General features: G+C 33.0%; 1 protein-coding gene across 2 annotated transcripts in view; it reads left to right on the forward strand.

Annotated features, from left to right (window-relative positions):
- LOC106663660 (orexin receptor type 2-like) overlaps positions 1 to 25,576 on the forward strand; it is a 155,284-nt gene that overhangs the window by 23,883 nt on the left and 105,825 nt on the right. For both annotated transcript variants that reach the window (XM_024227126.1, XM_014388667.2), the window contains exon 2: positions 6,039 to 6,383. In XM_024227126.1, coding sequence (XP_024082894.1) covers positions 6,084 to 6,383 — 300 coding nt within the window. In that variant the 5' untranslated portion in view covers positions 6,039 to 6,083. The remainder of the gene's footprint in view (positions 1 to 6,038; positions 6,384 to 25,576) is intronic.

Here is a 25,576-nt window from a genome sequence, read left to right on the forward strand (position 1 = left end):
AAGTTGAATGGATTTTTCACGAATGACTAGTTTCAAACTAAACAAAAAAGCCATCTGAATGAATGGGACTGTGTTACAAAGATGCTTTAATCAATAATAATGCTATTGTCAAAGAAATTTTAGGCGAAGATCTTCTTATGGTCCGCTGACCGATATAGATTTTTTAAAAATATATATGATGCCGGAATGATGTTCACAGTGTCACAGTGATATATCCCGAAAAGGCTTGCCACATGTTCAAAAAATATGGTCAGGTTTGCGTGGGCTTTCTGTCTTACTCCCCTTCTTGGAAGAACGTGAATTATTTGTCCTGCCGCCGGTCCGCATCGGACCGGGCACAAACAGAATCGGTTTTATTTCTGTATCAAAAAGTAAGTCACGATCAAGTGTTAAATGTGCACCGAGAAGGCCGCGTGGTCGGCGAAGACTCGGAAATAGCACGTCGTCGAGCTTTTGTCATATTTCACCGCGCCGCCCGCGCTTGCCAACTCCCTGGGATTTAAGCTGACCGGTTAGCCGGGGGATTAGGTAGTCCAAATTTTGCGGTTGGCAAATATGATTTATATTCTTCTCATTCGGTATGTACCGTCACGAGGGTGTACTTTAGACGTATTCTTTTATCATGTTCTGGCACGATGAATTCACGTTGCTCGAGTTGACAGAACGTTAGAAAGCAAAATGTTTAAAAATTATTACTTTCCAAATCAATATAGGTTTTAGAAACATATTGACAAACCGTTTTTCATGTAAATATAACCGTCAAGACAGGCATAAATAGCAATCGACTGATCCAAGATGTTCTTTTTATTTTATTTTTTAAAAGTTTAAGTTGTTTTTTGGAAAATCACTCATCTTAGTCGAACCGACTTTAACCAAAAGCATTATCAATTTATGAAATTGCCACTTAACATCTTAGAAATAATTAACAATATAGTAATGTGATATTGTTGACAATTTTGGTTTGCCTAAGGAAAGGAATATTAACTTGTGAAATGAAAAGCTTAAAATTGTAAAAAAAACGTGAACCCGCAAGAATGAGGAAGATACCTGCAAAAAACATTTTAAATTAAAATTCTAGTTTAGTCGTTTCCGATCATTTTGGTCATTCTACATGTCTAAAAATTTCTATTATATGTTTTATTATTTAAAGGAAAATAATATTCCACATTCTGAAATTATGAACATAAATCTTAATAAAGAACGGTTTAGATTAAAAAGGCACCAGTTTTGTCCTCCTATCTTTTTGTCTGTTAGACTCGTTTTAGTCGTTCACCATCATCATTGTTTGCTTTCCTTTATAAATGTTTTTATTTTACAAGGGAAAGGAATATTAAAATTGCCCTTAACAATTAGCGTAAAATCGTAAGAAAAAACGCAATAATGATCAAAAATGGTATGATTTGGATCTGAAAAAAAATTTATTAACTTAAACTTTTATTTCCAATCACTTTGATCTGCCTGCCTATTCTGCCTATTGCTGTTTTAGTCTGTCCGGCGATTTCGGGTTCACACTATCATCAGTGGTAGGATATTTGGTCGCTTTCCTTTTTCTTCCTTGCATGTTTTTATTTTCACATTTTTCCTTTGTAAGTTTATCTTTTGGTTATAGAAGGGAATATTTAACTTTTGCGGTACCACTATCTTAATTGTTTTAACAGAAACTTTTTTTTTACTTCATTTATTTGTATCTACAACTGTACATGTATTATATACAACCAGCAGATTGGATTTCAGATTATGTGTTTGGCATTATGGACGTTATAGAGAAAGCTACCCATTGGCAGCCGCTCTGGATTAATGAAATGATATTAATCATTTAAGAGGTCTCTTATCCATATTCTTTTCAAACGTTTACGTGGTAATTGTGGGGAATGGAGTAATTGTATTTGTGTGTTGGTGTGATTTATTAACAGAAACTGTGTAAATTATTTAAAAAGACACCTGTTTTTGATAGACATACAAAAACGACGACAAAATGACAAATACTTAGTTGATTCCAATCATTCTTTCTGTCAGAAGCGTTTGAACTCTACGTCATCTTCAGTAGTGGAATAGTGCGTTATTTTCTATTTTTTATTTTTTCCCTTTATAATTTTTATGTTTTGACGAAAGAAAGGATTATTCAACTTTTGTGAATATAAACGTGAAATCGTAAGAAAGGACGGATTAGAATAATTAAGAGTGTAGATAAAATTAATTTTTACTTACAATTTTAGTTGGATCGTTTATGATCATTTTGGTCTTCGTATTTTTGCTGTTTTGTTCTGTCCAAGTTGTTATGTTGTTGTAATCATAGGTCTGTTCTTATATGTTTTATTATTTGATGAAGAAAAGAAGTATTCAATTTTGAGAAACAATTAAATCAAAATGGTAAGAATGAATGGTGTAGATTATGGAAAAAATGTATGGACTACCAAAGATGACAAGAAATATTTGTTTTAATTCTTGTTTCGTGGTTTCCGGTCATTTGGTCTGCCTGTCCTAACTGTTTTGATCGTTCACCGTCGTCAGTGATGCATTAATGGTTTATTTTGCTTTTATCTTTTTCGCTTATAAATTTTATTATTTGATGAAGGGAAGGAATAAATGTGTGGTGTTTAGTGACCGTTAGTTAATGATTATTCGGAAGGAATAAAATTTTGCGAAATGAGAGCAATAAGGGGTAAATTAAAACGGTTTAGATTAAAAAAAATGCTGCAGTTGGACGTGCAAGAAGGATAAAGAGAATGTATTTTTTTAAATAAAAATTCTCATACAAATTTCAAAATATTTTTTTCGATAATAATCACTTACCAAATATGTTGATCACCAAATGCGAAGAGTTGCAAACATACAAGTTTAATAGTTTAGCCGAGTTCAACGTTTATGTTTGAATTTGTGTATTCAAACAAATGAAATTAATCACTAAACCACTGCTGATGAAGCAGAGCAAAATGATCGAAAAGCTACAGTATTATTGTATTACACTATTGTCTTTTGCATTGCAATTAGATTTTGTTTATCATCTTGCATTTCTATATATGTTGCTTACATTCAGCTGAAAATTTAAGTCGAGTAGAGCTATTGTTGATTTATATATAGACGACCACGGGGTCTACAAGACGACAGTCTGACGCGCTAACAACTTGGCTAACACCCTTAAAGTAGAATTACTGCATAAAATTAATTAAATTAAAATTAAAATTTAAAACACTTAGAACATGTGTGATGTGCACTTGTTTTTTGTATCGAACATTACTTGAAAGAATTCTAAGAGCATGATAACAGCGAGGATTGGCAAACCAGCGACGGTCAATTTAAATTGAACCACTGTTTTTCGTTCCTGAGCCGTATTTTTCTCAAATTAAACAATCTTTCACCTATTGTAAAGTTTTATTTTAAAAGTTTTTGTTTTTAAAAGTTAACATATCCTTGTCTACTTTATGCCAGTAATTTAATATTATTCATCTTGGAGATCTCTTAAAACTTACCGCTCTTGGTTGGCCAAGAAATTTATTATAGTTTCTAATCTAACTTTATAAACTGTGGTGTAAGCGTACAAATTATTTAATGAGCGCTGTGAAGTAAGGCAAAACTTTATTTTGAACCCCCCGTTAGAACAACCTTACCAACCTCCACCCCACTCCTCCTAACGATATAATGACTCTCATTACTTCCTTCTTAACCGACTTCAAATCCTTAATCACACCACTTATATCCCTACTTACCACGCTTGTATCGGAACTACTCCCAAATCTCGATGACACCCTCGCGGACTCTCACAATTTTTCTCTGGATTCGATCCACTAAACCACATAACATCACAAACTTGAATTCGAAACAATGCTAAACGACTGGAACACCTTAGATACATCTCCCTTATACAGACCTTCATAAATCAACCGCTCTGTACATTGCGACCTATTTCAGCACATCATAAATAATTAGTTAAATCTAAATATACCCATTAAATCTGGTATATAATTAGAACAATTACTCTCTCTCAAATCTCTTTAAATCCTTCCCCTTCATATTCGTTCCAATGGCCGAAAAACAGAGCAAAGTCGCGCTGGCAACGCCATCGATACCCCCTGATAAAACAACACTACCTTTGAGTATCCGATAAGAAAGTAAAAAAAAAGGAAAGTAAAGAAACTCAATCGTGTCATCACTCAAAACATGATCACAACTTCCAAACTCCAAGCTTTCCTTCCACACCAAACCACTAGTTGAAGCCCTATCTTCAACGTCCCACCCTAACAATCCTTCAAGCCGAATAAAAATGCAGTGGCCTCGTGACCTAACGCAACCCTAAACCAATCAACTAATAATTCTAAGCATCGAGAGTTCCAACAATGTCCGGCTCCATCTCCGCAGTTTGACAGGTTCCTGCCAGATCTTCTATAGTTCACTACCAACACATTGTTAATTGTATAAATTTTGTACAGAAAGAATAAATTAAACCCCTTGTTTTTGGATTATTTGTTATTTGTCTCTTAGAAGTGTGCCTCTCCCTTTTTCTATATTTCTCTTCTTCTCACTAACCTTTTGTATTTCGATCATTCTGACTTTCTTACAATCTCTTTCTTACTAACTCACAGTTTTTCTCTTTACATATATATCTAGTTCAATCTAGCTTATTTTTTATTGAACTTAGCTTATGCTTTGGGTGTTTTGTACAAAGATACGACTATAAACAATATAATGAAGTCAAATTCCAATTAATTACAAAGATTTGAAAACTGTATTACACCACAATGAGCAATATTTTGAACTACCTTCATGCTCCATAAAAGACACTAATTTATAAAATTAAAAATTTGTAAGATACTATTGGCTTGGCTAAAAGCAAGTCGTTCAATTGTTGAGCTTTAGGGTGATTACATCACCGACATGTAAGTTGTACAAAGATCAAACGTTTAAGTGATAACAAAACGGATTGAAGGGATGGTCGAACAGAGCCATAACGTTTTATTACCTAGCTAGATTATGTACTCACCAGGAATATAAAACTTTAATTTATATATTAAATGTATCATTCAGTTTTGTTTAAAAAATAAAATTGGTTTGTTGATATAATTTTTTAAAAAAATAGAACGTAATCACCTATGCTTGAATATAAGTGTAAAGAAAGTTCATCTCTTCGGTTTGGCGAATAAAGATGGGTGAATAATCATAAGATTGACTTTCGAACACTAAATAGGCAAAATACAATTTTAATTGTACATATAAACAATTTACATTGATACATTCCCATTGAACGTGGGACTAGATAAATGTATAAATCTTATAGACATATACATAAATCAATTGAAAGTGAGTGTGTGTGTGTGTGTGTGTGTGTGTGTGTGTGTGAGAGAGAGAGAGACAGAGAGAGAGAGAGAGAGAGAGAGAGAGAGAGAGATAGACAGAGAGAAAGGTAGTTAGTTCAAGATAGGTAGTTAGATAGATATAGATAGATAGACACAGAGATAGATAGAGAGAGAAAGAAAGAGAGAGAGGGAGGGAGTGAGTGAAAGAAAGGTAGGTAGATAGAAAGAATGCTAGATAGATAGACAGAGAGCGAGAGAGGGAGAGAGAGAGACAGAGAAAGACAGAAAAAGAGAGAGAGAGAAGAGGTTGTAGGAGAAGGTTCTTCAATTTTGTTTGGCAGTCTAACAGTATGTATATCTGACACATTTTCGTGTTTTTTTGAGTATTTCTTGTGCAAAGTTTTGATCTCAAACATTGTTATAATTATTTCATTTAGTTTAGCCTTTTTTAAGATTTTACGGTGGTCTTGTCTTAGGTCAGGTATTATTTCATTCGCAGTTTTGTATACATCTTTTGGCTGTATGTAGCAATGGTGGCTATCCTCATGCAATAAAATGTTTGGCTGAATGATGACAGGATCATGATCTAAGATAAATTTTAATCGGTTGGAACCTAATAACCTTTTAGTCCTTTTCCTCTTTCAACCACAAGTTGTTAGAACCAGAACTTTTAACTTCTTGTTCAAGTAGTTGAAAAGCATGAACCATCGAAATTGCATTGCATACTGAATACTGTCTTTTTTTCAGTTCAACAGGACAGATAATCAAACGAACTGCACGAACGACTATTGTATGGAAGATGAGGATTATTTGGACCTGCTTCGAGAACACGTCACTCCGACTTTATACGAGTGGTTCCTTATTGGTCTTCACGTGATTGTTTTCGTGGTCGGCCTGGCTGGAAACACGCTTGTCTGCCTAGTCGTATACAGGGTGCCGGCTATGAGGACAGTCACCAACTACTTCATTGTCAACCTGGCAGTAGCTGACTTTCTGGTTATACTGTTCTGCCTGCCGACGACTGTCGTCTGGGACACGACGGAGACCTGGTTCTTTGGCACATTCCTCTGCAAGATCATACTTTACCTGCAGGTAAGAGGATTGTTATATAAATGTAATCTTATTCAGATTAAAATGAGGACGTAGATATTAAAGGACTTCCGCGAAGATATTCAGCTAAGCACTGGAACGTATTTTTATTGACGTTTATTTCTTGTTCAAAACTGGGCATTTATTTGAATATAAACGATCTAACGATCACTTAAATAAAACTAATGTGGTATAATACTCCTAATAATACCTATATTTAACAAACAATTTTCTTATTTATTTTCTTTCTTCTCGTATTTTAGTAAGAAAATATCGCTGCTGTAAATAATGTAAATATTTTTCGTAATGATTTTATGTTTAAGAGAAAACTTTCGACAGGTTGTAAGTTGGTAGAACTATTTTCCACAGCGTGCATACATGTCAGACTGAAATCCCCGTAAGTCTTATAAGTTAAGTTTGCTATCGTAACTCTGTCACAACGGCCAATTATCTTAAATATCCCCCTTTTCAAAATCCCTTTGGTCTAACCTTTTAGGTTCATTAGCGTCATAGCACAGAAAATATGAAGCCAATTTGCGTAGGTTTTAATAAAGAGTTGGTTTTTTAATCACAAAATTTACAATTGAATAATTTGGTTTAAAAAATGAAAGGGTCTTCTGCCCACTCGTCAGTAATGTCCGTTTCCAGGGGTGTTTTCTCTTAAAACGAACATTAACAATCCAACCACCCCACTAGACAAAAAAAATCATGATGGCCTCTCCTTTTCAGTTTATATAAAATCGTTAATTAAAATTAAACCAAACGCCGTCCAAAAAAAATTCATCTCGATGAAGAGTAACAATTAAGTATTACAATAATAATGAAAAGATATCACAATAGAAAAAGAAAAGGCTACTTTATTATAACATCTTGGAACAAAAATAAAAAAACTTGGAAACCACAAAAGACTAATTTATGACACTATCGATTTTTTGGCCCATTCGCTAAACGTTATAAAGTTAACAGATAATTCACTTGACTTTTTTTGGTTTAAATACGTGCCAGTTTCTATTTTCCCTTCTCAACTGTTTAAACTTGCGTTTAACAAGGTGGAAATTGTTTTCTTAAATGGTATTTGCGTGTTTCATCCCCGATAGAGATTACATGGTGCGAGGAGGACGAAGATAGAAAAAGTTTCCTCCTTCCCACGGGGGTGGTCTTCGTCCTGCAGTTTTTTCGAATTTTGATACCTATTAACATCCTTAGAACGATACGGGAGCTTAATACCCACGACGGCTGGCTCGTCGGAGGTAAAACGCTGGAAGTTTTTATTATCCCAAGACATTTCACCCCATGTCTCTCTTTCCTTTACTTTTTTAATTTTTATTTTAACGTCTGGTTCATTTATTAGCCTGCTGTACAGATTGCTCTGTCCTACCTTAATTCACAATTAAAGCGTACTTCAAATATTAATTTAAAAAAATTCTAATCTATATTTAAAAAAAGGATTTTTTTAAATTTTTAACAACAAGGTTTTTTCACTGCTATTGTCGTTCTCAAAAAGACATTACCTATTTAATTAAACAGAGATACAGAAAGCAATGCAGTAACCCTTTTAAAGATGTTTATTAAGCAGTCCGGTGAAGCTTTATTAAAAGAGCTTGGTAGTAATATTACCAGAAGATTTTATTATTGTCCTTATTTGTTTTCTTTCTTTAAATTGTTAACTGATTAAACCTAGTATAAATTTTTTTCGACAATAATTATGAAAAAATTCAATCGCAAAGCACAAAATTAGTGCTTTAGGTTGAAAATAATGCGGGAAAGACCAGACAAATAAGTAAAACATACAAAGAGCTGGCGATGGTGTCAGTTGTTTGTCGGCCCCCTAGATTTCCCCACATTATTATTATTATTTATTATTTATTTTACGGATATTGGAAACAGCAGAGGTCATATCAAACCCCGGGTTTTTTATATCCACTATAAAAAAATAAATAAATAAAAAACCCGGGTTGATGGTATTTTTGTAAAAAAACCCATTTGTAAGTTTGTCGGACTTTTGCATTACAGTGACGAGCGCCGTGTCAAGCTAAACTAACAATTAAAACAAACAGTTATTTAGTAATAAATTATTATTTGTCTTATAATTGTTGTGTAACTTATGTTTAAATATTTTAGGTAAATAAAAAGTAGAAATCGAGCTCGTTCCCTTCTGATTCTCCGCGAAATAACATGTAAATATTGACATATTATTTTCAGCCCAAAGCACTAATTTTGTGCTTTGCGATTGACTTTTTTAATAAATTATTGTCGAAAAAAATTTATACTAGGTCTAATCAGTTAACAATTTAAAGAAAGAAAACAAATAAGGACAATAATAAGGACATTGATAAGTTTTGGTCTTTGACGAAGCTCACATAGACAATTCAATGTTTGGAGAAACTGTCGAAGGACGAAGTGCTCGAAGTTCAGCAGTAAAATGTTTTTCGTCTAAAAACTCAATACTAATCCAATAATGGTGACGTGATTTATTTGCAACTAAATTCAATGTACAGAGTGAGGTATGACAGTTTTACTGACAAGGGGAGGCTAACGATCACCGATTATAATGAAACATTTTCTGGTGATATTAGGTCGAAAAATATTACTCACGTGTCCAAACGTTCTTTCAAATAAATCCTGGGAACCGAGAATAAAATATTTTAAGTGATTTTTTAAACTATTTTTTATGCTTTGTTGTGCATGAATTTCAGATTTATTATAAAGGGTGTCCCGTGATCAGTCGTGAATATTTCAGTGGTTTTTCTACATGTCAAATGGGACAAAAAAGTTCCTATTGATGATAGTCTGATTCTCAATCGTATTCGAGGTATTTCACCTTTCATGTTATTTCAGCATTTCACAACTTTTTCCCATAAAGCACATCACTAGAAAAAGCATTAAAAATCTTAAAAACAGCACGCTTAAATACGAATTTTTATAGATAGTTTTGTAGAAATCACTACAATTTTTTGGTAATAACAGGTAAAATAATTACTTTCAATTTGATGAATGCACAAAATATTTACTTTTCTGGGCGAATCTGTCTGTGTAGTTACTACAATCTTTAAACACAAATATCATGGAAATAAACTTACGAAGGAAGGCTACGAACATGGGTCCACCAATTTTACTGGAACTGTTTTTGCTGGCTAGATTGAATTATGCTCAAATGCTTTTGCCACCGACCCCTAGAAGCAGAGAAAAAATTATTTAAAGTGATTTGCATTTTTTCTTTATTGTGTTATGTATGTATTTCATGCCTTGAATACCAAAAGCTAGCCTACATCCAGGAACGTACCCAATACTGTATGTTCTCTAGAGGGGAGGAAATGGTACCGATGACTCTGAAACCATGCTGGATCGTGCAGTGATGTAGTCGGAAGCCGGATTGTTGAAATGGAATGATTTACGTCAATCTAGGATAGGTATTAAACGGGTTAAAAGAATCTTTCGATGATTGGACATCACAGGAAGAAAGCTGATGGATCTCTAGGTATAGTTAAGTGGGAGGATAGGATTAGGGATTATAGGTTTAGGAATGTAGAATGACTACGGATGAGGGAGGAAATTTAGTGGTCCGTAAGATTCCATCATATATTGTGGTTAAAAATACCATAGCCGTCTTAGGAAGATTTTGAAGTATAATGAAGACAATTAGGTCATGTTCAAGAGATTTTCTACTTGGGTATTTCCATATGTAGGAGAGAACAGCGTATTGCCTTCAAACTTGTTTTACATTTTACACATTTTATAAATATGTTTACAATTAAAATACTGATTGTAGCAACTGAAACATGAATAACTTTCATACTGAATCACACTATAGACAAATCTCTGTCTCAACCATGAAACATGGTGCAATATCTGGAAGCTAAGTGACCGGCAATACCACGTTTTCCCCTACTACTTAACTTCAGAAGGTTTGAGTGGGACATGAGGATGAAATTTTATGCCATATTTGTTATTCATGAGGTGTATCATTGATGCATATTATATTGAAAACAAAAATCAAGCGCAGACATGTGTAACAAGTAAACAGTGATTATTAGGAATTAGTTCTTTTATTATTTCAACGGTGGCAATTAAAGTTTGTTCTATTTTCATGTTGTAATTTATTGCAATCATGGCAAGAAAATTAGGGGCAATTATGTTAATAGATTGACAGAAGAATAAATAAATATATTGACTGAATTGGCCAATTGAACAAATATTTAGATGGACAGTTATTCCAGTACCCAGTGTATTTTTTTTAACTTTCTTCTTCTTCTTTGAGGAGTAAAGAAGTAATCATCAAAGGAACCTGTTTGCTTTTGTGCTTTATATTTCATACATTTAACCGATCTTGACTTGAATTATGGCGTAGCAGAGCTCGTATTTTCGTATAATAATTTTTGTTGTTTTGTCAAATCGAGTTAATGTTCCAAAAGAGAAACTGACAGATAACTCGCACGGTCGAATATAGCCCACAGTGAGAAATAATGCTGGATATTCGAAACGGTCATACTCAACGTTGTCGGCTGGATTTACCGCCTCAGAAAAACGATTATTTACGAGCTGGTCAGTCGCCACGCCCATTTTCACAAAACGCACTCGACAACAACGCTCGTAAAACACAGCCGGAGACAATTAGCCCCTGTATTACGGAAAATGAAGAATGTATGTTCTCATAACGGTTATGAAAGATGTTTATATCGAGACGTTCATTGATTTATCACATGATTTTCACGCATTGTCTGTCCAATATCAAGTAGCCAGAAAATCAGAAACAATGCCAACCTAGAACTAAACAGAGAACTAACTGCAAACTAAACATGAAAATGGATAACAAATATTATATATCTNTATAATAGGGTGTTCTTTGTTGCAGCTGAAAATTTCTCTTGAACCAATAACGCTATCTACAATATGGTTTAATATTTTTTAGTCCAGTTTCAAATTTTTACCTTTTTGTAGAAAAATTATACAGGGTACATCAGAACTATTACAAATTTTACAGTTGAACTGGGGTTGAGGTACCTTGTATAATTTTTCTATTCAATATTTTAAAAAAGAGTGAGAGAGAGAGAGAGAGAGAGAGAGAGAGAGAGAGAGAGAGAGAGAGAGAGAGAGAGAGAGAGAGAGAGAGAGAGAGTGAGAGACTCGCATATCTACGTTGAATTGTTCAATTTCGATATTATCTCTATTTTATGAAATTACTTGAACTTAAAAAATTGTTTTACTGTTATAAAGTTGTTGTAGTGCCCCGAGGAAGGCAAAATATAGAGCCGAAAGCTTGGAAAACGGATAATTCAGTGTATTAACCATTGAAAGACCAGATACCCAATAATATCCCAAATCTGAATATAGTTAATGTTGGTCGATAACCAAATAACATGAAGAATAATTCAATTAACAATATGAAAATATACAAATAATACATCATATAAAGAATTTAATTAATATAACGGGATGAACAATGATACAAGGTGTCCTTTTTAGATGGCCCGGCCTAATTTCCCTTGAACCAATGACGCTATCAAAACAGCAAAAATACGTGTTTAATGTTTTTTAGATTAATTTCAAATTTTTACCTTTTCTTGGAAAAATTTTTTACAGAGTATCTCAGGCCCAGCTCACCTTAAAAATTTCAAAAACGATTCTCTACATCCTGAGATTAAAAGATTTTTTACGTTGAAAACAATTGTGCAACGGATTTTAAATTGATCAAAAAATGACAAAGTTATGGCATATATATATAAACTTTTATATTTATTATTATTTTTGTCAAAAAAGGGCGCTGAAAAAAAATGCTTCTCGTGTTTCACTTTTGATAAATGCTTTACTCCATGAAAAATTGACACGATCGTTGCATTACAAATGATGGACTTGATTTTTTCTGACTCTCGATTAAAATAGATATGCGACAAAAATTGGAGTAAGCCTTAATTACGTGTAGAGCGAAAATAAACTACTAATTGCTTATAATTATCGTTTACCGATCATCAGTCGAATATTAATGAACTGCAATTTTCGGATTGATGAACTATTATCCTAGATTATTTGTTGACATTTTTCATTATTTTTTCAAATTATAAAATTATTTATAAGTTAAACAACGTAAATTTGACTATTAGCCTGGTTAATTTCTTACATTATTATGACAAAAAATCCTACAAGACAGCTAATAAGATTTTTTCAGCAGCACAGTAAACTCTGAACTGAAGTGGTTTAATTCACATTTGCCCCTCGTATAATTACAGATGTCTCTAGACAATATTATGAATTTAACTTGCCCAAAGTTTCTTCAGAGCCATGCCAGTATTAGAAATTTTGTTTAAGAATAGCAGGAAATGCAGCGAGCTTAGGTCGGGCGCGTTGTTCGCCAGGCATCTCCTTGTAGTGTGATGGCTCTTCCATTTTCAGTCTCTCAGCGTTAAAATATGCATATTTATATATTCGTACCAAATTTGAGGCTTTTTGTGACTGCTTGTGCATATAGTACAGGCGTGGGTTCAACAATTTTATTTAACTTTTTTATTTATTGATTTATTTTTTGGTGGAACTAGGTCGAAAGACAGAAGCTTAGAAGCGTACAGTAAAGTGGGCTAACATCGGTTTAATAAAATTTGGAGTCGTTTCGAACATCCTTTGAAGCTCTTACACACAAATTTTTATAGCAAATAAAAAAGACATTTTTAATCTGGAATATCCAAATTTATTTAGAAATCGTGGGATGCGGTCTGGTGTGCATCTCACGATTTCTAAATAAATATCGATTAACGGTCACTAATCATCACAAATATCCAAATTTTTTTAATTCGATGTCCGGTGTTCGCCTTAAAAACTGATCACTCCTTTGGATTCCATCCCAATTCAACGTTATTACAATCGATAAAAGCTTAATTTCTCGCCAATGTCAACAAGATGTGGGTGATATTAGGGCGAAAAATATAAGACACGTGTCCGAGAGTTCGTGCCAATGGACTCTAGGAGCCAAGGAAAAATAAGAAGTAATTAACACAATTTCTTTTTTCTTAATATTTATGTTTTCTCCCTTTTCTGAGCAATATTTTAAGATTATTAATAAATAGATTTTTTATGTAAGATAAGAAAATAATAACGTATTAAATAAAATTGAAATATTAAAAGTTATTAAAATTTCAAGGATTCCAGTAAGGTAGGCTAAACATGTTTTTACAATTCAGAATCGTTTTAATGACCTTTTGAATTATTAAAACACAAATTTTTATGTCAAACAAAAAATAGACATCTTTGGGAATCATCTTGTGACATTTTTGAAATTTTATCCAAATTAAACTTTATTACAACCGATAGAAAGCTTAATTTTTCCTCTTGCAGCTAATGTCAACAAGACGTCGATTTGGTCGTTTTGACAGATACAAATAAGAATGGAATCAATATGAACTACTCATTCGTTTATTTAAAATCTGATCTATTTACAGAGATCATGCTTGTGTTCCTACGTGTAAATTAAACTGTTCTAAACAAAAAGTATTTTAACCTACTTTGCTACGTCGCTCGGTCACAAATTATACATTTCGATATCTACGATACCCACTACTATGGCTGGCTGCCAAATATAACATTTGTGGCGTAGCGATCGAGTAATTTAGCAAAGTTGGTTAAATATTTTTTTTTATCAAGAAGCAAACCAAAAAGTCCCGAATACAATTTTTGGCCTGCTTTACTGGAAGCGTTTTCCGGTTTTTACAATTTTTTTATACATCTAATTTCATCCTGTTTATTTTTTATTATCGAAATTCGTGCAAAAGAAATTTTAAAAATATAATTGGAACGAATATTCATCATATTTAATATTTTTTGACAAAATTTCATCCAGAAAAAGTTTTAACTGAAATCGGTAAATTCCACGACTCTTGGAAGATTTTCTAATCAAATACAGCAATCAAACATAAAGAAGGCAAAGTGTAAAAGAATGAAATCATTTATATTCCAATGATATTCAACGTTGCTTGAATTTTGATATCAGCCCTTAGTACTGAAAACCCCCTTCACATTGCTTGATATCTTTTACACAATAGTTCATTAGCAAAATATTCTACAATTAAAACTAGAGAACATAGAGAATAATAAATATAATTTATACAAATGGAATTAAGGTATATTTTACAATAAAATTTGATATATTCATATATTTTTAATCAATAATTCTTTGAAAAAACACAAATATTTAAAAAAATATTACAACCCCAACTTACGATGATTTAAACTTAGAAATATTACTAAGCGGCCCATTGGGAAATTTAAATATAAATGATACAATTTACTTTGTAAAGAAGGGCTAAAATTGAGAGCTTTCGGGATGAAAGAATGAAATGATTGAGTGAAAGCAGACATTTTCATACTAATAATATATATAAATAGGTTAAATGAATATAAATTTGTGGTAAAATCTAGTTTGTCCTTGCCATAAAAAAAATAAAATAAAGAAAAGTTTAATTGAAAAATAAAAACAATAAAAAATCGAAGTCCGTGACACGTCCTCGGGTGTCATTTACTTGTTGTAAACAAACTGAACTGCATTGTCTCAACAAAATGTTTGTGGTTGTGTGAACGAGACGGCAAAGGCAACGTCATCATACTTCCAGAACTTACATTAAAATTGCCATAAAAAATTATTACAAAAAAAGTCAGCTTCAATAGGCCATTTCAAAGGGGAAGCTTCTCGTATAATATTGTGTTCTCCACATCCAAATTGAGTAGATGGTTTGTAAATAGGAAAGAATATATTTTAGAATGAGTGGACTAACATGTGCCTAACTGTTTTATATTCTGAATAAAACAAATAAAAGAGAGATCAGATTTTCAAAATCTCAGCAAAAAATTCAATTAAGAAAAATAAGGAAACAGCAGTGTAGTAACACTAAAAAAACAAACGTAAACATGTTACATCCCAGAATCTACGTATACTGACATACAAAACGTAACTAATTAAACAACTTTACCGAGTTACTAACAGATTCATCAATCTCATCTCTAATCCATCACTTTTGTGTTTGGCTAACGTACATTAAAATAATTAACTAGTTCAGGCGATTAATCCCTGTTTACATTACTCAAGTCGGAAGTTATGAACATCCCTCTTGAATTCCTCAATAAACAACGGACATATCTTTGTCAATAAATAAAACTGAGGGATGAGGGTTGTTAGCCGAGCAGAATTTCAATTCAATATTTTATATGTTACATAAAATTGTCTGGTTCCTCGAGGCTTTCTAGAACATATTCGTCTTTTTAAGGCTTATATTTGCAATTAATTAATGGTTTTGCGTCCTAAATACTTTTTTCTTCATTTTTATTTATATGTTATTTTTTATTTTAAAGGCTTTGCAAATTAGGCGTGCAGCCAAGGTCCAAGGATCAAATTTTAAAATATATTATATTGTTTTTTCAATTGGATTATTTATTTTAAGCTTTCATCAACTTTCACTTCCCCTATCTCACAATTTTTTCCTTTCTCCCATTCTCTCACTCTACGTCAAAAATTGACAGAAAATTGTTTCATAGACATTTTGTTTCTCTTTAACGGAAAACATTTGTAGCCAGCTAAGCTCTTAATTTAAAGTTGGACATAAAAGATGTCCGCCGATTATGTTTAAATCAAAGCGAAGTAAAACGAACAAGCATTTTTATACCCACTTTTTAAGCGAATATATCTATTAAAATAAAAAATTGAGAAGGCTTTAGTCAGTGGTTCAAGTCTAAAGGCATCCATTAACCCTGTATTGATTATGCAATTTTTTATAAGTTTTATTTTTATTGTATTCTGTACAAAAAATTACACATCCAACAATATTTTGTTAGTGTCATATGTGGAAGGAAACCACTGGGATGAGATGGGGGAGGAGCCGGCCTCTCAATGTTCTGGATTGTAATTGAGGTTTAGGAGGTCACGAACCACTGTCTTTTTTGGCGGCATTGAGGATGGATAGGATGCGACGTTGAAGAGAGGGAATGAACTAATGGATTGGTGTTTGAGGAGAGCATGGAGTGGATGTTGTGAAATCGTGTTGGGGCCCTGTCTTTCACGAATGGGATTTGGTTAAGAAAATAAACGCACAATTCGTTTGATCGATAGTGAGAAAGATATCTACAAAGGTTATATGTATGAGAGAGTGTGTGTATGGGAGAGGGAGAGAGAGAGAGAGAGAGAGAGAGAGAGAGAGAGAGAGAGAGAGAGTGAGACAGAAGAACAGATAAAAACAAAAAATATACAAATGATCTAAGCTTCATTAGAATTTATTATCGGTTACCGGATACTCATTGAGATCAAAGCAAACAGATCAGAGACGTATAAAACTTCCATGGCTATACATCAAGGCATAATCATATTTAAGGACTCTACTGCTGTAGATAGAATAGTATAAAATGATGAAAATTATTGGATGTACTGCGCAGGCCTGAAAAAAGGGTTATAATAACCGTTAAACCGAGGTGTAAAAATAACAGGACGTATAAAATCTAAAGACTTCTGTTATATCCGAAATAAATTGTCGATCAAACTTGAAACTAAACTTTTGTAATGGATATTTTTCATCGATTAAAAATTTTTAAAAAAGCGGTGATGTTTGTTATTCCGGGGGAGGGGGTTAATCCGATTTAACAATCCTTTTCACTGAATAAATGTACATATGGAAAAATTGGGACTACACGACAAACTGACCTTCCCGTATACGAAGAAATATGTTGTCCGAATCGACTTTATATCACCTCATTCTAACCCAGATCCCCCGGGGAAAAAATATTCGCAGGTGTCTCTTTCTCTAGATCCAGGGACCCGTTATTACCTGGATGGAATTTCTTGGGCGTGAGGAAAGAAGAGAATATAAAAAGATTTTTTCTCATAAAAATACGCACGTTGTTGAATAGACAAATAAGTCGGGAGAAATGGTGCGCTGGTTCTTGTCACTAAATTGTGTCTTCTCTCTCTTAAGTAAGGATCGTGTAAACTTTGAAGTGTGAAGAGATTTGAATTATAAAATTTTTCTTATGTCTGTTAGTTAAGACAAGAGGGTACATATCAAGATTAACTGAGATTTCATTTGTTATTACTATTTTTCTACAGTTTTAAAGTACCATTTTTCTAAAGTCCGTAATAATGCGTAAAATAACATAAATTGAAAAATTTTGTTTGTGTAACATATAGCGTCTCATTCTGGAAAAATAAATAAATTCTATAAAGGCCAAAAAAAGTGTTTATGGATATTTCCATTATCAAAATAGTTTACTTCTTAAACTGTAAAAGTAGAAAGCTTTAATCATGTTCACGGGGCAGACGTTATGCTAAACCGTCATGACGTACAGGTTTTCAGGAATTCTTTCTCATTTTCTCTCTCCTTGTGACATGAAAAAGTGGAAAATAGAAATTATAGTTATTATAGTTATAATTATTTAGATGGGGTGAGTGTGGCGTTCGATCCTTTTAAAAAAAGATGGTTCCTACTCACATTAAATTGTTTCGCAACAATCCGGATTTCGAGCCCTTTAGCTCATAGTCAGGTTGAAGGGTTTCCACATACACGTCTCTCGACATGAATTGCAGAAGTGAACCCGCTGATACCCCCCGCCAACGCGTCGTTCCAATGAGAAGCTGGGTTTTTAATGGCGCTCAATTTGAACGTGCGAAAAGCGGGAATTACAACACAAATAACAATTGTAATAGTAAATACTGTAAGAAATTAATTGTAAATTAGTGATTACAGATTAAAAAAAATACATAAATAAAAATAAAATATGCAGATGACATATATATCTCAAGGGTCAAAAAACCCCGATTCTGTCATTCACACTCGAAACACCTTCGTCAGTATCTCATACTAGTTTTGATGTGAATAGTAGATGTGTACACCAATAAAAATTAATACATATAAATCCACCCATATTAATCCAAACAAAATCCCCATTAATCCGATCCCTCCTTCAGTTTAATTCAATGAGCCCCTCCTGATTGTGGCCAAGGTGCGGTAACTTAATTTTATAGATATTCCCTTTCTCGAACGAAATAAAGTTGTAATAATTGTCAAAAAGTAGCGTCTCACATGATGTATTGTATAATTTTAGTGGTTTTTATTTAGACTACGATTTTCTTCTAGGATGGATATAACAAATGAGTTTTCTTCTGGCCCTCTGAACTGACATCTTGAACTGAAATAGAAATGCCAAATAAATAAACAGATGAAATGTTTAATCCATACGACTTAAGTGTTTTTAAGATGTTGTTGTTGGCCGTCGTTTTCCATTTTAAGGTTAATGATAGTTTTATGTCTAAATAAAATAATAAATCCATTATATTTCGTAGTCTATTGACCAAATTACTTCTTTCAATTAATTAATCTTTTTATGTAATGTTTTGGTTGAAATGAAAAAGCTAGTGCCACTCGCGGGATTCGAACCCACGACCTTCGGCTAAATACGCTCCACCACTTGAGCTATCGCGACTTCGATCCACTCGGACACCAACTCCCTATCTCAAACTCGTGGCACTAGCTTTTTCATTTCAACCAAAACATTACATAAAAAGATTAATTAATACGTTCACTAATTTCGTGGTCCGCTTGACCAATTAATTAATTGTACTTAATTAATAAGGTTCAAACTAACAATAACAATATTGTGTATTACAAGTTCAAAATTGATAATGTAAAATTTTTTACAATAGCAAACTTGTTTTTTGGCACTAATATGCCCAGGCAAACTTGACCAGTGTATCATCTAATTTTATCAAAATTAAAAAAAATGTTTAAAAATTAATCAAAACATATCAGAAGAAAATAAAATAAAAATGAGACAATACAATCAAGAATATTATAATCCACGCTAATTTCAATAAGTGTTGTTTTAAATATTTGTAGTTAGCATTCGCCTAGTGGATTTGAAACTATTACTTCTAAGTATAGTTGAAGAAGAATCACCGCTGGGCTTAAAGAAACAGAAATAGCACTGCCAAACGGTGGCATGTTAAGTCGTTGGTCTCTGGTCCAATGAGAAAAAGGGAAAAGGCAATAGTACGCATAAGTCATACAGGAATAACAGCCTTAATGGAATGCGAAAGGGTTTGACCGTTATACAAGGATAAAATAACATTTGAGGATACCTTCAGAAGTTCGGAAGACTTGAAGCGTACAGACAATATTTTGTTATTTATATTTTAATTTATGAAAATGCCTAGTACATTTTCATTTCTTATGAGTTGATTTTGTAGCTTTATTTATTTATTTAAATGTTACCTCTTCTTGATTCAACAAGACGGGCCCAACTCTGAATCCTGTTTATTAGGAACTGAGACGCAGAGGTTTTGATCGAACCTGAATACAAACCGATCAGGTGTCTTTTTATAACACAATTTAATTCGAATTCAAAAAAATTGATTAATTGTACAAGAAAATAACAACTAACACAAGTTAAATTTCCTTTTAGATTTTAAAACGAACAATTAAAACTTTTTTCAATTTAAATAAACTGGAATTTCATGAAAACCGTTTGCCAGGCCATTTGGAACAAGTGTGGATGGATACTCACTATTTATAGCCAAACTGCTGTTAACCAAAGCACTCTTTTTTAAGGATTCCAACACTTTACATTCTTTCCTAGGATCTCACACTTCTTTCTTTCTCTCGTCAAAGGAATGGACTGGTTCACTTATCGACTGACTGACTTTACCCTAATCGTGGAGATTCTCTATTATTTTCACTCTAGGATTAATCCTGAAATCTAAATCACAACATTGTCACTATGAAATAAATTGAAATGTGACATAAGTACAGAATAATTTTTATTTCAAGGAATTCCTTTATTACCTACCATCTTGTATTGCGATGTAAAATTAAATTTTTGTTCACCAAGTGTTTACCAAAAAGTTCGTTTTTATTAAAAAATTCTGCCAGAGTCAATTTAAGCAAGCGGTCCCTTAAAAAGTTATGGTACCTTGAAAAATGCACAACCCTGTATATATTGTTTTGTAGAATAGAATAGTAATGCTTTTTATTTCTTTTCCTCAAAATAACAACATACAAATATGAACTGTACAAAAAGCATATACACATTTGTGATATCATCTGTCTGGGGAAGTTGGCACGCATAATATGTATATAATGTATATATAAGAGGTATAGAATCCTATATTAAATCGACTACAGAAAAAATAACAATACAATAAACAACCGACACAATATATATATATATATATATATATATATAATAACACAATATATAAACAATTTCTTAAAATGTAACAAATAAATCAATTTAATATATATCCATAGCCCATTTATAGCACATAGCCACTATTAATAAATATATAAATATTGTGTACAGTACTTAATTAATCATTCACAAAATAAATAGGCTTTGAATCAATCAACACAAAACAATCTCACACAACATTAACGAGTTATAGATTCAAATAGTGAAAAACAAGAATAATAAATAATTATTAATTCATATATTTATTCATTTAATAATTAAATTCTTGTGTCAATTAATTTCAATATTTTAATTCATACATATTACATAATTGTATAGTTCCTGTCAATTTTGTCCATTTAAATATTCGAGAAATGGTTTCCAATTTATTTTGAATGTATGTGAAAAAGTTTTTCTGTAGTTCAGCTGAATCGGGCAGATACATTCAAAATGGAAGACAGTTTCATCTGCTAACATATTTCAGAGAGAAAACTTATGCCTCTCCTCGCTTCTAGTGTATGAACAATTTAAATTTAACATTTCACTCCTAGTTTTCATTATTATAGACATAAAACACCTTCGTGAGCTGTTTTTAAATACGTGTTTCCCCCTAACTTAGTATAATGAATGAAAACGTGCGCGCTCTCTCCTCGAAATGAGACCCTGTCTGAACTCTAGATTTAAATTTTCTAGAAAGTTACGTACATATATGCTATTTTTTTGTTGATATAATTTTATGATATCATATCTCACTTTTATACATTTGTTAACTAACGGATCATACCAAAATATTTTTTGTCATTATCTCTTCTATTAATTTCTTCCTAAGACTTTGACTTAATCATTGAACGTAGTATGCAGGGAAACAGTAAAAATGAACAAAGGCAATCTGTTGGTTTCGAGATAAAGTACATAATCTGGACAACTCTTGGGCATGCAGTACGAATTTTTAATAAAGCTGAGCTCTTATTAATAAGTGAAAGTATAATCGGTATGTGGTCGGAATAGCATTCGTGAATAAACTTAAAATCGTTGACAAGTTCGATAAGCTAGCATTTTAGGGAATCAATTTAGTATAATAACTAGATCAGTAACTAGTTCGAGATGCTTACATGTCTGCAGATTAAAAAAAATATGCGTGAAGTCAAACCAAAGAAGACTTAACTGTTAGTCGGCCCTAAAATATTACATGAAGTCAAAATTGATTCGTCGTATTGTAATACCAGACAAATGCTTACAAAATATGTATGTAGGTTGAGAGGCTTAAGGTAAAGTGGCGTTTTAAATATTCTACTTGCAGAATACAAATTCCTGGACTTAAATGTTCTTTTTAAATAATAATATTCGCAAAACTAATACTTCCTTTATAATCTGTTCAATGTGATATTAGTTATGCTATATCTTGTAGAATCAGTTTACGACGCGTATTTATTTAAAAATAATTAAGTACATAGGTGTCAAAGTTTAATAAGCCAATAAGTACAAGTGTGGTTCTAATAAGGGACAAACTATAAAGTGAGGTATTCTACCAACTGTTTAGAAATTCTCTTTCCTTCTTAGTTTTGAACTCAATGTTTTACCTATCTACCAAATAGAAATTGGTATTTTATATGCTATTGTAAGCGGCGAGATGGCGCGTCGGCTGAACAATCTCTCTATAATCGCTTTTCTCTATGCGATCAGAGAGTAGTCGGGGGTAAGCGCTTCGCTACTTACCCTTTCCCTAACCTTATTATTGCTTCTTCTTAACCTTCTTAGGGGAAGGTGAGGTCCTAGAATTCAATAAAATAGAGAGTATATTTCTTAACATTTATTTTTACACAATTCCGTTTTTAAATTAAATATACACAAACCACAAAATCTTAATTAATCTAACAAATCAGCCACAACTCTAAATTTGGGATGAGTTTATTAACAATTGGACTTACATCATAATCGCCACGTCCAGCGTCATCAGCGTCTCTGCGGTATCTCGACCATCGATTTTGCGACCACGTCGCAAAAGCTTATCTTCGCTGGCTCTGGCTGGCTGAGTACTCTTGGTGAGTCCCGGACGGAGTATGGCTGCTTCTCTTCCGGATCGACTCCTGGAGTCGACTGTTCACTGTCTGATGCGAGTCATTGACTCACTGGTTTGAGCCCTTGAACTAGACTCACCGGCTTGAGCCCTTGAACTAGACTCACCGGCTTGAGCCCTTAGTCTAGACTCACTGGTTTGAGCCCTTAATCTAGATCCACTGGTTTGAGCCCTTAGTCTAGACTCACTGGTTTGAGCTCTTAGTCTAGACTCACTGGTTTGATCCCTTGAACTAGACTCATTTGTTTGAGCCCTTAGTATAGACTCACTGGTTTGAGCCCTTAGTCTAGACTCACTGGGTTGAACCCTTAGCCTAGACTCATGGGTTTAAGACCTTGATCTGGACTCACTTTTGATTTTCAAATCAAATCCATTTTTGTAACACTTTATCAACCGGAGTAGGGCCGGAAAGGAAAATCAAAAGTCGGGGGAGTTCGCACTGGCGAAAACGGGTGGCGCGCACCTGATTGACAGGACTCCAATTTACGCTCCATATTTTTGGCCTTGTGTCCATCCTTCAATACTAACTGCTTAATTGCGGAGTTATTTTTTCGCAGATTGGTGGGAGACGTCACGTTTTTTCCCGTCCGAGTGGTGATCGCCCCTTCCGATCTATATCCATTGGTGGTTATTTAAATTAATTTTTTGTTCTTAATTTAATAACTACAACTTATACTAAGACGGGGACATAGTTTTTGGATTATTTTTTTAAGTTTACTACTTGAGTCTTGTCATCTATTAAATTTGAAAAATGCATTGTTGGAGTATGAACAACTTTTTTATATAGTTGAAGCACGATTCTCCCCTGCTGACCTCCCGATTTTAATTCTTTCAATTTATTTCTCCATACCTGCTCTGAGACTATGCCAATGATTCTATATTCTAGGTTATTTATGTATCTTTCGTTACATTATCGTTATCTTCGTTATCTTATCGTTCTTTTATTAATCTTCAAACAGGCATTAATAGGTAATCTAGGAATCAGGAGAACAGATGAACATGAAGAATTTATATAATTCCGTACCTAAAGGAAAAAAATTACTTTCAGTTGATTAAGTCATTTAAAATCGTTCCAAAGACCACGAAATGTTTAAGAGAAGAGTTTACAATCGTCCTACATCAACGAAATTTGTAAATTATAACGTTATCGCAGTTAGGAAACGGCTAAATTTACTCAAAAATAAATAATAGGTTTCAAGGTAAAGAAGAAAGTAACTTTTTACAAAGAAAAAGCCTTTATTTAAATATAGGTGTCAAAAAAATAAAAACATAATTTAAAATATGTTGAAACGTGTGTAAAATAACTCTTCAATTTCCCATCCTACTTGTATCTCAAATTTGATTGATTTTCTATTATTTACTCAAATTCCATGATTTATTTTAAAAAATCGTCTTTTTTCGTATGCTTAAAAAATGATAATACTCGAAAATTCATATTGATTTGAGTAGTACATTCTCCTTTCAACACCATGTGAGGCTGGCGAGTACAAGAGCCTCCGGGCAAGCCGATATACAGCCTTTTCATCTCTTTTCAAACCAGAGGTCGGGCTTGAAAAAGGGGGAACGACGGTAAAAAGAGAACCTTGATATTTATTGGGTTTTATGTTTGGAGTGTTTACCAAGCCGAATTGAATACCCGTCAGCGTGTCTTAGACACGGAGGATAGTTGGAAATGTGTCGCCCTATCACCGAGAAATCTCATTTGAACTTAAGTCAGGATAGAATTTGGCCGATGTCGGCCTTGATACCTTGATGATACACCCGTGATAAAATTCGTAAGATTTGCATAATGTGATTTTATTTTATTCAATATTTTTTAGTTGACAAACCATTAAAAAATTCTAGCAATAGCACTCTCAACACGACACGCAAGAATGGCACAATTACAAAGTAGACAAACACTTTGAGCCCTGAAGATGATCTCAATAAAGATCGAAACGTTGGCACGATAAAGAAAATGTTCAATGTTTCTCAAATTCATTACTTTGATCTTCCAGGAATTTTCTAATTAAACAACAATATAGGTGTCAAAAAAAGGAAAAAACAATTTAAAATATGTTTTAATGTGTGTAAAATAACTCTTCAATTTCCCATCCTACTTGTATCTCAAATTTGACCTACATCACACCAGACCGTATCTCACGATTTCTGAATAATTAGCAATAGCAATGAGTATTTATTAAAATCAGATGCGCTCGTGCGTGTTGAAAATAAATTAATTATTACTTTGATTAGTCAAATAGTGAAACTGGCAAGAAAAAAAATTCCGTCTGTTAATCCATATTTCTATTGCCTGTAAATGTCTTAAAGTTTCAAACAATTCCAGAAATCTGTTCTCTAAAATATAAATTGGGTTTGCAATTAATTTCGCTCAAATTTCTGCCCTTCGGGCAATGGCATCGATATGGTTTTAAAAAAACCAGCTTTTACATTTTTCTCTTAAATGTATTACCACTAAAAAAATTGATACACGAACGAGGTTTCAATGCGATGCAACCTTCTATTAATTTCACGCTGGCTAATAAATAGAATAATAATAATTATTATAAACCTTATAAACTTAAGTCCACTCGTTAGTGCCATTGATTATTTAGCTGAGTCAATCTTGTAACTTTTAAAGAACTCACTCAAACCACTTGGCATAAGGCTAGTGGCTTTGGTGTTTGGATGGTTTTAAATACGTAGATATGCTCAATAAGCGTGATATATGTGTAGAGGTTTGGGATTTTCAGGTAGCTGTGTATGATTCTATTGTGTACAAAGGAGCATATTTCGTAGTACGTTAATATGTAGTATTACTTCTTTTGACATAACCCAAAGGTGTAAACCATACACCCACGTAGGTTTTAATATATGATTTTAAATCATGATTTTTATTTTGTATTGATTGTCGGGAATCCCGTACCGACATCCAACAAATTTGTCGGTTTTG

This window comes from Cimex lectularius, unplaced genomic scaffold, assembly GCF_000648675.2.
Source record: "Cimex lectularius strain Harlan isolate CLEC.00 unplaced genomic scaffold, Clec_2.1 scaffold204, whole genome shotgun sequence".
Lineage (NCBI taxonomy): Eukaryota > Metazoa > Arthropoda > Insecta > Hemiptera > Cimicidae > Cimex > Cimex lectularius.